We start from the raw sequence: 14604 nt of genomic DNA on the forward strand, positions 1-14604 counted from the left end.
TTCTGCTCAGTGATGTATTCCAAGCCTCTGGAGCAGTGCTGAGCCCTCTTGAGCGACCAAACAAATCAACCTCCCTTCGCAAACCAGCTCCCCTTCCCAACTTCTGCCGTTGATGTTGCCATGATCCTTTCTTCCCCACATTGAAATCTTGAGACCTTCTTTGTTCTTTCAGCCAGCCTTTCACTGTGCACAATCCACTCCTTTCTGCCCTGCTCTGTGCTGTGTCTTGACATCACATTGCCTCTCCAGTTTCCCACTGCCCTCTCAGGCCCTCGTTCCTCCTCCCCTGGAGTGTTGTTTATCCCACTCTGCTCTATTTCCTCTCCAGTGCATCTTGTCAGCCTCTGCCAGATAAATCTTTCTGACTTATCTGTACTGCCTCAATCACAGAAGTCCTTGCCCAGTGAGTAAACTTTTTAACCCGATATTGAAATACAGATGCATAAGGAGCCGTGAGAGTGGAGTCATGGGGTGCTGGGGCAGAGGAATGGAGTCGTGCTGGGGGAGAAACCGGTGGTGGGGGGGAATATTTTTCAGGAACGTTAGTTTTCCCTCCTAAATAGGAAAAATGTCTGGTCATTTAACTGAAATTTTTGATTTAAAAAAATTTTCCTAAGCTTTAGATATCTTTAAGTATACATTGAAATGTTATGAGCACACTAAAAACTACATAACGGATTTTATGGACCTGAACTAACAAAATATATTCAGCTCTATAAAAAGCACATAGTGGAAAACAAACAAAAAAACAAAAATCCCATAAATTTTCCTTTCCACCAAAGGAGGAATCTTGGTCCCCCCAGGAGTTGTTTTTTTTTCTTTTAACTTTCAACTTGAGCATGATAATATCTGAGTTCTTCACATTTCTATGTGTCTTACTTCTATACATCTCAAGTGCCTGATTAAAAAATAAGCAAAAGGTATGAACAGACACCTCACCAAAGGAGATATACAGGTAGCAAATAAGCATATGCAGTGACATTCCACGTCGTATCATTGGGGAATTACAAAGGTAAACAATAGTGATATGTACTGCACCCCGATTAGCATGGCCAAATCCAAAGCACCAACCACACCAAGTGTAGCCGAGGATGTGGAACAGTAGGAACTCCCTTCATAGTTAGAGGGAATCCAAGATGGCAAGGCCATTTTGGAAGATAGCTTGGTGGCTTCTTGCAAAACTGAACATGTTCTTACCATGGGACCCAGCAGTCATGCTCCTTGGTGCAAATGAGTTGAAAGCTTTGGCTAACACAAAAACCTACATATGGATATTTATAGAAGCTTTATTCATAGTTGCCAAGACTCGGAAACAACCAAGTTGTTCTTCAATAGGTGAAAGGGTAAACCATGGTACATCCATACACCATATGGATGTATTCCATATACTAAAATAGTATTCAGTGATAAAAAGAAATGAGCTATCAAGCCATATAAAGATATGAAGGAAGCTTGAATGCATCTTACTAAGTGAGAGAAACTGACCTGAAAAGGCTACCCGCTGTATGATTCCAACTGTATGACATTCTGGAAAGGAAAATCTGTGGGGACATAAAAAGATCAGTGGTTGCCAGAGGTTGGGGGAAAGCAGGGTAAGTAGGCAGAAAAGGATTTTTAGGGCAGTAAAAATAATCTACATGATACTGTAATGGTGGATACATTTCACTACACATTTGTCCAAACCCATAGAATGTACAACACCAAGAATGAACCATAATGTAGACTCCTGACTTTGGTTGATAACAATGTGTCAATGTTGGTTGGTCGATAGTAACAAATGTACCACTCTGGTGGGGGATGTCAATGGGGGGGGGGGGCGGGTGTGTGTGTGTGTGCGCGTGTTTGCGGGGTGGGCTATGCGAGAACTCTTTGTACTTTCTCTCACTTTTGCTGTGAATCTGAAACTGCTCTTACAAAATAAAGTATATTAATTTGGAAAAACACAGGAGTGCCTGCTTGCCAGGAGTACAGTAGATACCTGTCCCGTTCTGAAAATCATTTAATGGGACAGATCAGTGTGTTCCTGAGCGACAATTGGCGAGGTAAAAAAATATGCGTATCATTCTTGGGCTTCCTGGATGACTCGGCTGAGCATCCGACTCTTGATTTCGGTTTAGGTCATGATCTCACGGTTCGTGAGTTCAAGCCCCGTGTTGGGCTCTGTGCTGAGCGTGGAGCCTGCTTAAGATTTGCTCTCTCTCTCTCTCTCTCTCTCTCTCTCTCTTTCCATCTGCTCCTCTCCCCCACTCATGCTCTCTCTCTCTTTCAAAATAAATAAATAAACATTAAAAAAACCAATATGCTCAGCTTTCTTGGGAATGACCCATCTGAACTCCTGACGTTGTGGCCACACCATTCTCCCTTGCTCCCTTGCCTCTTCCACCCATCGCTATGCCCTCCCATGTAAAGCCTCCTCCCATACAAGCCTTTCACCTCTAAAGTCATAGTCCCAGCCACTGACCATCCTCAAACGTTGCCAATGCCAAGCTATGCCAAGCACTTGGGCCCGTCCGCTTTCTCCTGCCTAGCAGCCTCCTCTGCCCTTGTTGCCTCCCCCATTCTGCTTAGCCTCCAAGATCCAGCCTTCATCCCCTTGTCTCGGCACCTTAAAGCTCCCTTACCCTGTCTACCTTCACACCCAGCGACAGCATGCCCACCTTCGGATGAGCACACCTCTTATGCAAAGGTCCCTCTCGGTCCCAGTGAGACTGTGGTCACAACACACCTCAGTCAGACCCTCTTACACGTCAGCTCTCCAGCTCCTGAAACTGGGAAGCGGATTCTGGCTGAGGAGATTGTATCGAGGAGGGGTTTCCTGCTTCAGCCAGGTGATAAGGCACCTCCTCTGCCTCCCCCCACCTCCCGCCCGCCACACTTAAAGGAACCAGCACAGCTCTTCGTCTGAAAGACATTTCACTATCATAGGTGGAATAGTTAATTGTTCTCCCCCCAGGAAACCCAGTTTAGTGATCAAAGAGACTCATGGAGTTATATTTCGTTTCTTCCAATAACAGAAGTTCGGGATTAAAATAGGGATTTCGCTTATAAAATACAAGAATAATGAAAGAAAGAAAGAAGCCTTAAAATGCTGTTACCACATATAAAGGCATGCTTCAAAAGCTTAAAAAGCCAAACTGTTCTGTTCATGTCAGTCATTTTAGAAGCATTCAGGTATTATCTTTAGGAACAGACTCACTTTTTACTTCCTTGGTTCTTATTTATTTTCCCCAGAACTGAAGATGTCAAGGAAAATGTGCTGGCAGTTTTACTCATTGTCCTGGTTTCCCTACTCGGATTTCTGACCTTGAACCAAGGCTTTTGCAAAGACATGTGGGTGCTCCTCTTCTGCCTTGTCATGGCCAGCTGCCAGTATTCCCTGTTAAAGGCAAGACCACATCTAATTCTTACCATCACTAATGTATCCTTGAAATCATGAGATGATGACACAGACACTTCTGATTTGTGTTCTAGAGCGTTCAGCCCGACCCCGCCTCGCCAATACACGTAAGTTTCGAATAACAGGCAAGTAGCTTGTCTCGTCTGCTTGCGTTGAAGAGAGGGGAACAAAATCTGTCCAAGAGGCAAAATATATATCAATGTGCATCTATTGAATATATACATAGAAATATGAATGCATGGTTGCCGATTTCAGGCTAGATCTGAGAGCGTGGTGTGAGTGGCAGTGGGGGGGGGGGTGTACAGGGTGGCGAGGGTCTTTTCTGTCCCGCTGGACTCATGTCAGGGTAGACCATGCAGCCCAGTGTGGGAAGGCCGGGCTCTGCAGTCAGACTGCCTGCTTTTGTTTCCTGGTTCCTCCGCTTGAACGTTGAACTCAGAAGAAGATACATGTACTTGCCATGTCTCTGTTTCTCTGCATGCAAATAAGGATGATAAAAATGCCTGTCGGGATTAAATAATCTGTTTAAATTCCTTAAAACGGTGCCTGGAACATAGACATTGCTTAGTAAGTGGGAGCTATCGTTATTGGTAATATCAGTTGTGTAAGCATGAACCATTATTCTCTTTACATGAAGCTGATCTCCTCCTAGTCCACATTTTCGAGAGTATTGTTACTTTTCTCCCACATGATTTTGGGCTCATTTAGAACTGAGACGCTGGGTTCGCCGATACTGACCTGTTGGTGCTCCGGCATCCTTCCGTGAGCTCTGAATCACACATAGCTTCCTCTGACCCAGCCGCCCTTCCCTTGCAGGATGCTAAGTGACAGGGTCCGGCACTGTCCCTGCAGGTGCCCTGGCTACCGCATGCCTTTGGTCTAATCCCCTGCCCGGTGGACCTCTCAGCTCTTAGAGGGCTTTCTCTTCTTTGTTAGGGTGAGCTGTGGGCCCCCAAGAAAACCGGAGAAAGGAAGCTTGATCTTAGCTCCATTGTGCTTTTAAAAAATTCATATCCAGGATTTAGGACTGCTTTTAAATCTGTGATAGCTCATGTTTAGCTCATAGTAATTAAGAAAAGCTTATAATTGGACGATCACATGGCATACGTTGCTATCTTGTTAAATTCCTCTGTTCCCCGTAATTGGTTTACATATAATACATCTTCTTTTTATTCCAGAGTCTGAATGTCAAGATGAGTAGAAGCAGCATAATTAGGGTATTAAGATGTATTGTTGTGATTATCGTCAGAAATCTGGGTTAGCTGGAGTGAGCAGAGATGTGGAACTCTGAAATTTTTTGTTCGAGCCCACCCTAGATGCCACGTCCTCCCCTTCTGCTTCAGTAAATAAACCCTCCTTTCTAGTGATGACACCTCAGTGTCACCGTTTTTCTGGGTGACTTGGGGGAGGGGTGTTACGTGCTGTTAAACATTCATTTCCCGCATGTACCTTCAGCAATAATGCAGAACATGCTAGTAAAGGTGGATGGTGAATACAGCTGCATAATCCCTGTGGATTTGTCAAGTCTGTTAGCAACAACCCTATGTCATCGCTCTAAGTTGGAGTTATATTGTCTATGTTGGTCTAGCTCCTCGAGGACTCAGTCAAGTAGCTATTCCTTTCCCCCAAGCAAGCATGTCATAGTGAGGGAGTTAAGAAATGACTTCTCTTGCTGTCATAGTAAGACATAGCCAGACACCTGTTTATTAATTCTTGTACACCGATTTCTAAGTAGATTAGTCCCTGATTTGATTTGGCTTTTTTTTTTTTTTTTTTTTTTTAACAGTTCTGGTGGGGAGAGAAAATACGGTAGCTGCAAAATGTTTCCTCTTGCAATCTGACTGAACCATGTGGGCATTTAGAAGGCAAATTTATTGTCTCCAGTTTATAAATGTGCAGACCTCAGAAAGGAGATGGTCAGGGGAGTTGACCAAGGCTGGGCGCAGAGATGGCTCTCAAGCCTGCTGCCGACGCCAGCCCCGGTCATCAGATGGACCAAAGTGCTTTCCAGAAATGACATTGTTTTGTACATTGTAGGGGGAGGGGTTATTAATAAATTCAGACACTTCTTGCTCTGAGAGTGATTGACCGACTTCTCTTTTTTTTGTTGTTTCCTTCTGGAGAACACAGGTGGCAGATTTTGAGCAAGTTGTTAAAACCAGAAGATAGCAAAATAGAAGTCACAGTTTTGCATAACACTGTATATTTCAGATGTAAATGCAGAATTAATGACGTGCTGATAGATACGGTACAGTAGACCCTGGGCCTGAAAGAGATGTGTCTGGTTATAAAAGAAAACAGGTCTAGCAGAGCTTAAAAAGTGATGGTTCAGGTGGATACTGGCAGCATCTGAGGATCAGACTGGCAATAAAGCAGTGGATGGACGAGGAAGCTTTTAACTGGCGTACCCAGATCTGTGCACAGGTCTAACCAACAGCAACCACTGATGATCACCCGGGAAGCAAAATTCAGTAGGATACGTTAAGAGGCAGCAGAAAACTGGCATCTCCTGCACAGAGCCAGACTCAGGTGTCTTTCCCAGCAGCAGCAGGGATTCTGAGTTGGGGTGGCTGAGGCAGCGCCTGGGAATCTGCATTCGCCGCCCTCCCTCCCCCCGACAGGGGATGACAGTGGTGGTGATTTCAAATGATACATGACAAACGCTGGGGTGGCATGCAGATTTAGGGATTTGAATCCAGCCTGACCATGTACAAAGTATGAGATCTTGGGCAAGTTAATTCTCTGCATCTCAGGTTTTTCGTCTGTGAGAGAGGAAATCATGACAGAGGAGCATAAGGGGATTGGACAAGATAAGGTGCTCAGGTGCTCAGCACAGTATCCGATAGTACGGTGGAAGCACTTGACGAATCTTAGCAACTTTTTTACGGCTAAACTGTGAACAAGAGCAGCCTCAGTTGGATTTGGTGAACGAGCAGATTGGACAATACATGTAATGAGCCCGGCGCAGGGCCTCGAGTGACTCAGTCCTCTGTAAATGTTTCTTTCCTTGTCTCCTTCCACTTGGCGTAGTTATCATTTCGTTGCTTACAGTACCAACTCCAAAGAGCAAGGGCTGTATCTTGTTATGTGTTCTCCTCGGTGAACTACGGCAACTATACAGTGAGGACATTTGGTACCACTTCCTGTTATATACAAAATCATCGGGAATGATTTTTGCGAATACGCTTCCGATCTTGGAACAGCTTTAGAGGTACAGAGCGCTTGGGAAGATAGTACAGAGAGTTCCCACATACCCCACACCCAGTTCCCCTACTTGTTATTTACCTCTTGCATCCAGTTGTGACATTTGTCGCAAGTAGTGAGCCAATATTGATACATTGTTAGTAACCAAAGTCCATATTTTACTCAGAGTTCCTTAGTTTTAACCTGATGTGCCTTTTCTGTTTGAGGACCTCATCGAGAATAGCACATTATGTTTAGTTATCATGACAGCTTCTCAGACTTTCCTTATTTTTTGATGAGCTTGACGGTTTTGAGGAGTATTGGTCAGGGATTTTGTAGACTGCCCCTCAGTCGGGATTTATCTGATGTCTATTTTATGATTAGACCGGGGTTATAGAATTTTGGGAGCAAGACCATTGAGGGGAAAAGCCATTTTCATCACATCACGTTGAGGCTATGTACTGTCTACGTGACTTAACTGCTGTTGGTGTTGACCTTGATCACCTAGGTGGGGGTAGTGTCTGTCAGAGGAATGATATTAAATGACCTATAAAAATTTTTCTCAGTCCTCAATCTTAGAAATAAGAAGGTCAACTGAGTCTTAGTGGTTCTCGACTGAAAATTAAATTAGGTTTATCTCTTCAGTTGTGTATTTCCTTTGCTCAAAAAAATAGTATTCTTTAAAGCATGAGCCACTCCAAATTGCCTTCTCTGAATGCTTTTATACTTAATTTCTGCCATGAAATCAGGGCAGAACTTAAGTGATCACCCTTCCCTCTGTCGGTCACTGTCATTGGGGGAAATGCTGAGGTAGTGGGAAACCGTAAAATAGAAGGGTGGCAGAGTGGATGGCACGTTGGGCACCATTTGATGTCCATTTCACTGCCTCCTTGGTTGGACAACTGCATTGACCCATTTGTCAAGATTCACAGACGGGAAAGCTAAGAAGTTGGCCCCAAAATATATCATTCTGTGAAATTAAATTATAAACTAAATTAAATTATAAACTAAGCTTACAGAAACTCTTTTGCCTATGTCTTTTTAATTTTAAAGTAACTTGTCAAATTTCTGCCATATTTAGACTCAAGTAGCATCTTATTTTATTATTTGTTTCATTTTTAGAGAGAGAGAGAAGGAGCAGGGGAGGGGCAGAGTGACAGAGAGATTCCTAAGCAGCCTCCACGCTCAGCATGGAGTTTGAAGCTGGGGTCGATCCTACGACCCTGGGATCATGACCTTAGCTGAAGCCAAGTAGCATTCTGGTAGTCATCTGTTAGGAATTATTTGACCTTTTGGTTGCTGCTTATCGCCTCTACCGCCTTCTCTAAAATGTTTTGGATCCTTATATATACCCCAGTATGAGTCACGGAATACTTACTGGCTCTGGTTTTACTGGGGCTCTTTTCTCTGTAGGACAGTGGCTGCCTGGTCCCCAGCTTTCCCCCTTTTGCTCCACATCCAATGGGGACTGAAGTGTATAGTTAAAAATGCTCAGGCATTTGCTAATGCTGATTTGCTAATGCTAAAGTGAGAAAAAACCCATCACCAGGCACAAACACATATCTGAGTAAACAGATCGGTACCATTGTAACGAACTATGAAACAGCCAACTCCTATTTTTTTTTTAAATTTCTTTTAATGTTTATTTATTTTTGAGACAGAGAGAGACAGAGCACGAACGGGGGAGGGTCAGAGAGAGAGGGAGACACAGAATCGGAAGCACGCTCCAGGCTCTGAGCTGTCAGCACAGAGTCCAACGCGGGGCTCGAACTCACGGACCGTGAGATCATGACCCAAGCCGAAGTCGAACGCTCAACCGAGTGAGCCACCCAGGCGCCCCCAGCCAACTCCTATTTTAACGATGGGGGTTCACGTCAGTGAACAGTGCCCCAGAGCAGTGGACAGAGTATGCCATTAATGTTCTATACCCTCTCCACCCTCTAGAGTTCAAAGTCTTTTTTTTTTTTTTTTTTTGATACAATTTATTGTCAAGTTGACTAACATAGAGTGTGTGCAGTGTGCTCTTGGCTTCGGGAGTAGATTCCTGTGATTCATCACTACATAGAACACCCAGTGCTCATCCCAACAAGTGCCCTCCTCGATGCCCATCACCCATTTTCCCCTCTTCTCCATCAACCTCTGTTTGTTCTCAGTGTTTATGGTTTGCCTCCCTCTCTGTTTGTAACTATTTTTTCCCCTTCCCTTCCCCCATGGTCTTCTGTTAAGTTTCTCAAGATCCACGTATAAGTGAAAACCTGTGACATCTGTCTTTCTCGGACTGACTTATTTCACTTAGCATAATACCCTCCAGTTCCATCCACATTGTTGCAAATGGCACGATTTCATTCTTTCTCATTGCCAAGTAGTGTTCCATTGTGTATGTAAACCACATCTTCTTTATCCATTCCTCAGCTGATGGACATTTGGGCTGAACACCCCAAAACTATTACTAATGCTTCTCCTCATGCTCTCTGTATTTCTGCTTCACACAAGTGACGTTCACATTATGTGTTTCAAGGATGACGATTATGAATGAACGTTAGTGAAGTCAGGCTGAGTCCTGGGGCCTGATGGGGCCTGAGCCCAATGGGCTCCTCTGCCCGGTTGTTGTCGGGAGTCAGCACGCAGTGGCCAGGCGGCCGGGAGGCCAGTGCCCACCCAGCCTCCGAATCCTTGCTCCGCCACACCGCTTTCTGTCTGGGAAGCCGGGGGTACATTTCGTAATTTCGCAAAAAATTATTATTAAAACTTATGCCGCAGATTACCCTTGGCAAAATGAGAATAGTAAGTACTTCTTGGCGCGTCCCGAGGACTGGCCACGTGGGTAGAGTGGTGCCTGGGGCACAAGAAAGGTGGGACAGATGTTAGCTCTTGGTGCCCTGGCCATTCACACCGGCCCAAAAAAATACCAGGTCCTGAATGTGGCCAGACGAGAACGTGTGCAGACTCTGCAGGTATGAGGTGCTCTCTCTCCTGCCCTGCGGACTGAGGCCGCACAGAGCCCAGGGCTGACACCTGCAGCCAGCTGACATGGGGTGGTCGCAGCGTGACCTGGTTAACAGGGTTAACAGCCCAGATTTACTCACCACCGAGGCCCAGCTGCACCCCAGGTTGTCTGACACCCCATCTTCCCTTATAATAAACACCTTTTATGTTTGTCTTAATAACTTTGAAGCCTTTGACTAGCCCACTGTCTTGCTATGGGGATGATTCGAATGGCCTTGTCCCCCTTAGCCACGTGCACCACGACTCTCCGGAGGTGGGGTCCCCGGAGGTGTTGATTCTCTGGCTTTGCCCTTCCAGAAGCTGCCCGGGCCCAGACCTCCTACACGTGGGTGGGGCTGGTGGGAAATCAGACGCATGCGCAGACAGCCTCCAGGATGCCCCACAGCTGATGTCAGGGGAGCTTCCCCAGGGCATTTTCAAGTTGAAACCACATGGCGGAGGTGGTGGGGGGGGTTGGGGGGAGGGATAGTTGGAGGAGTTGCAAAAAAGACTGATCAGACTTGACCTGGTGGAACTAGTGGAATTTTTTCTCTTGAAAAAAAGAAAAAGCAATCCTTGGGGGGTCTGATGATTGATTTGCATGGGAAAGAAGGAATTGGAGAGCAAAGGAATTTTATTAGGGGACTTTCTTAGGAATGAAGGAAAATAAAAGTCATGTCTGTGCCACCTGTTAGGGTCACGCTTAGAACGGTTTGGGGACCCAGAACATGCAGTGAGGTGAGGCATTGGTGGATGATGAGGGCAGGCTGTTTGTGAGGGAGCCAGCCTTACGTTTTGTTTCATAAATTACAATTACAAGGAAGCATTCCCCTGCCCATTAACAAAGTTTGACTTGCCAGATTTAAGATTGTATCACAGACTTGTTCAAGGCCAGACTTTCAATTCCTAGAAAATGTATTTTTAAACCTTTTAGGAAAAGGAAGAATCGGGACAAGCGGGAGGTCGCTCTTTAATTATATCTCCTGTATGGTGTCGCTTTGAGGAATGTCTTGTGTGTTTGTATACCAAGTATCTGTCTGTAGCAACCAGAGTTATTTTGCTTTTCACTTGATAAGAAATGCATTACAATCTCACTTAGGCTTCAGTTTTGACTTCTTTTTTTTTTTTTAATGCAGAAAAAGTATTTCCATACCCATTAATCTATGACCCAGTTGGATTCAAAAGGAAATTTCATAAGAGTGCAAATGTTCCTTCAAGACTGAGGCTGGATTCAGGGCCAAACATAGCCAGCCCCCACGGACAGCCTGTGTTTTCTTTCCTATTAAAAGATGGTCTCAGAATAGGACCATCTCTATATAGAAGCAGTGGCAATTTAAATTGCATTTCTAAATATAACACGTTCAAGGCAGTGACTTTAAAAATTCACATCCAAAGCCGTATCACTTTCATCTTGACTTTTTCCACCCAAAGTAGTTCATGAATTGCAAAGAATATTCTCCCCCTAATTCATTTTTGGTGGTGTTTTGAGCCTTATGAATTGTGCACTGATTTGTGACATGTAAATTCTTCATTGGCTTTTGCCCTGGAAAGTTTGGTGTTCTATCTTTCCCATAATTTTTCTATCCATTCAAGGAGAAGAATAAACATGTTTCTACTTCTCCTCATAACAACATTTTGAGGGCCAAGATGAGATCTGTTAAGCTTTTGGTCCTCCTCAAAGGAAAATGTATAGAAATGGTGAGTTTTTAAAAATTGGATTATTCCCCTGCTCTACACTAAGACATTTTCTGCAATCTCTGTGGGTATAACTTTGTATCTGTATCGCCTTGCTTTTTAAGACAGAGAAATCAAAGCCCACAAGTTATAATTCTATTTCTTAATAGTAGTGGGGCTCAAGTTAGACCACATAGAGCAAATAATGGCTTATATTAGTTTTGCATTTGAAATGAACAATACAAATGGAAGTTTCACTGTTAGGGGATCATTGATTAGATCTAGATTGTATCTAAGGATGGTAATTAAATTTTCAGCTAAATCTTGTTGAGTCTGAGAGGCATAACATTCTTTTTGATATTCTTCTCCTTAATTGTCAGAACAAGCATCAGAGGTTTTGTTTTTTTTTTTTTTTTTCTCTTTTCCTGGTGATTTGTGTATATGAATTATGCTGGGAGAGGGGGAGAGAATGTTTTATGGTATAAGTTGTATGATATGATATAAATTTCTGACTATGAGATTTTTGTCATTTAATCCAAATAATAGGTACCATTCAGATATTGTGTTTGTTTTCTAGGGACACAACCAAATCATAACATATAGCAGACCAATCTATTTTTGTGTGCTGTGTGGCCTTATTTTGCTTCTTGACACAGGGGCCAAAGCCCGGCACCCTCCCACTTACGTTGTCTATGGCCTGAAGCTCTTCTCTCCAAGGTCCCTCCAATCAGCTAGGGACCTGTTAATAGGTGAGTGAATTTGGGGGTTGTGGGGAAGGTTATAGAGGTGGGAGGATATGTCTCCCCTTTGTATTCTGAATCGCTAGTTGGAGAAACCTCCTTATTTGATTACTGGATGAAGAGAGATGCATCTCTCTTTTGGCTTGTATACCTTTAGAAGCTGGAGCCCCAGAGCATTCAATGGCAGAATCATTCTAAAGCATTGTGGTATCAATGACACAGAAGTTGTAACACTGTAATACCTTTTTTTTTTTTAATGTCTATTTTTGAGAGAGAGAGAGAGAGACAGAGTGTGAGCTGGAGAGAGGCAAAGAGAGAGGGAGACACAGAATCTGAAGCAGACTCCAAGGCTCTGAGCTGTCAGCAGAGTTGGATGCGGGGTTTGAACTCATGAACCGTGAGCTCATGAGCTGAGCAAAAGTCAGACCCTTAAGGGACTGAGCCGCCCTGGCGCCCTGCAACACTGTAATATCTGAAGGCTGGTTGCTGTGGTGCCTGGTGTGAGGCATCGGTGGGGCTCCCCAGGGTGAGGGGGTTTTGCCACCTGGGTGGCCGTCCCAGGTGGGACAGACATTGTCACATGTCGCATGGCACAGACATTCTAGTAACGCTTGAGTGTGTATGGTTCTCCATCGAGGTAGAGTCCTGGGCATGCTGGTCACCCAGTCTGTCCCTGGTACTCTGTGCACACCTTTAGGTCCAGACGGAGTTTCGTGTGATGTGCCCCATTTACACGGGAAGCCTGCACAGTGTGATGGTTTCGAGCCCAACCTCTGGAGCCAGGCGCCTGGCCGTTTGAATTCTAGCTCTGCCACGTTACTAGTTATGTGACCTGGAGAAAAATTCTTTTGTGCTGTGGGGACAAAAATGGTAGTCACCTCAGAGGTTGGTTCAAGTTTGAAATGTGTCCGTGTATTTAAACATACAGAAGGGGGCCGGGCACCGGGTATTAGCGATTATCATCATCCTTCTGTGAAGAGGCTGCCCCAGTGTCGCCTGCAGCTCTGACGGCTTGCCTCATAATGCCCTGAGAATTCTTGCAATGACCTCCAGGGGTTGACACACACACCAGCCTGTGACTAGCTGTGATCACGTTGCCCAAATGGATTGGTAAAGGGCAACTATCGGAGATATCAGCCCCTGGATCTATTGCTTTCCAGTTGGATGTCTTACTCAGGAGGAGCTTTTCAAAGCCATAGGTCCCATATCATTCTTTCTCTGGCCCCCATGACAGCTTCCTGAGTCTCTCTAGTGGACTGGAAAGGGCCCTCCACTATGGCATATCTTCGTGCTCCTTGTAGGTGACAGCAAGGTAGACATTGCACCCTTCGCCTTCTCAATCACCATCTCCCCATTCCTCTTCCTGCTGTGTTGGTAGCAAACTATTCACTCCCCCATACCCAGCCCCAGATAAGCCCACCTTTGTGCCCACAACATCTCTCTTCCTGTTACATACACACACGCATGCATACACTCCGAGAAAGACTTCAGTTACTTTTATCTTCTTGTAAATGTGCTCTCCCGTCTCCCTCCCGAGATTAGCTGCAATGGAAAATGCAGCGTTTGAGTGGATGCAGATGCCCAGTCACGGTTGTGCATGCTGGAAACTGTCCTTTCCTGTTTCCTCTTAGCCAACAGCAGCGCTGGGGTCCAGAGCTCAACAGCACAGGAGGGCCTGGGGATTAGAGGTGGAGAGGGCATGACACCATTTTGGAAGGTGTTCAAGAAACAGGTGTCTGTGTCAAAATGTTGCCTTCCCTCTCTGCACCGCACACTCAATCTTGGGCACCTCATGACCACCTTTTCCTAGGGTCTTGAGCACGGGTTAGTGCTGCTAGATTTCCACCTCTTACAAATCCTTGTGACCTGATCTGGAACCCTAACTACCCTGGCACACCTCTTCATCTCATGCTCGTGTCTTGTGTTCCTCTTCTGTGGCGCCCCAACCCCCTTGACCGTGCTAGTTGATGGCCCATTCCCCTAAGCATGGTCCCGTCTTCTGTCCCCCCAAACCATACTTTTCAGAGCACCAAACCCATTGTGTGGTCATCGGCTGCACTTGTGATATTTGACTAACGTCTGCTCCCTCACTAGCTTGTATGCTGCTGGATTCAATCTGGGCATGGCGGAGGCCACGCCTCCTTTCTCACCCTGAATCCCTGGTACCCTGCCCTGTGTCTGGTAAACACAGGCACTAAAGAAATGTTTGTTGAATGGATGAACGAATGAACACAGGGAAAGCTTATATAGTCCTTTTTGGCCTGTTCAGCTCAGCCTTTCAGTAAGTAGGGACTTCATAAGCACCCGCTGAAGATGATCTGTAGAAAGAGGAAGAAAAGCATGGCATACATTCCATTTAGAAATTGTTTTTCTGTACATGGGCGTCTCCACCATTTCTCTCTATTTAATTTGCTACTATAAACAGGCCAATGGCATTGCAATAAACGTGGTTGTCTTGGCGTAGCAAATTTGCCCTGGCATCAGAATGTGAAATGTTATCAGGGCCCCAAAAGTAAGACCTTAATGTACTTGGTGAGATTTTACTTTTAGCAGAAACCCTTGTTCTCAAATAAGCTACTGGCTATGTATATTCTCATGTTATTTTTCTTCAGACCAATTCCATCG

The 14604-nt window shown here is 44.9% G+C and overlaps 1 protein-coding gene across 1 annotated transcript in view; it reads left to right on the forward strand.

Moving 5' to 3' along the window:
- The window catches only part of PCNX2 (pecanex 2), a 298842-nt gene that overhangs the window by 78089 nt on the left and 206149 nt on the right, over positions 1–14604 (forward strand). Inside the window, exons 11-13 of the mRNA XM_042960259.1 lie at positions 3232–3385; positions 3472–3504; positions 11817–11988. Coding sequence (XP_042816193.1) covers positions 3232–3385; positions 3472–3504; positions 11817–11988 — 359 coding nt within the window. The remainder of the gene's footprint in view (positions 1–3231; positions 3386–3471; positions 3505–11816; positions 11989–14604) is intronic.

Source organism: Panthera tigris, chromosome D2 (assembly GCF_018350195.1).
Source record: "Panthera tigris isolate Pti1 chromosome D2, P.tigris_Pti1_mat1.1, whole genome shotgun sequence".
Taxonomy (NCBI): Eukaryota; Metazoa; Chordata; class Mammalia; order Carnivora; family Felidae; genus Panthera; species Panthera tigris.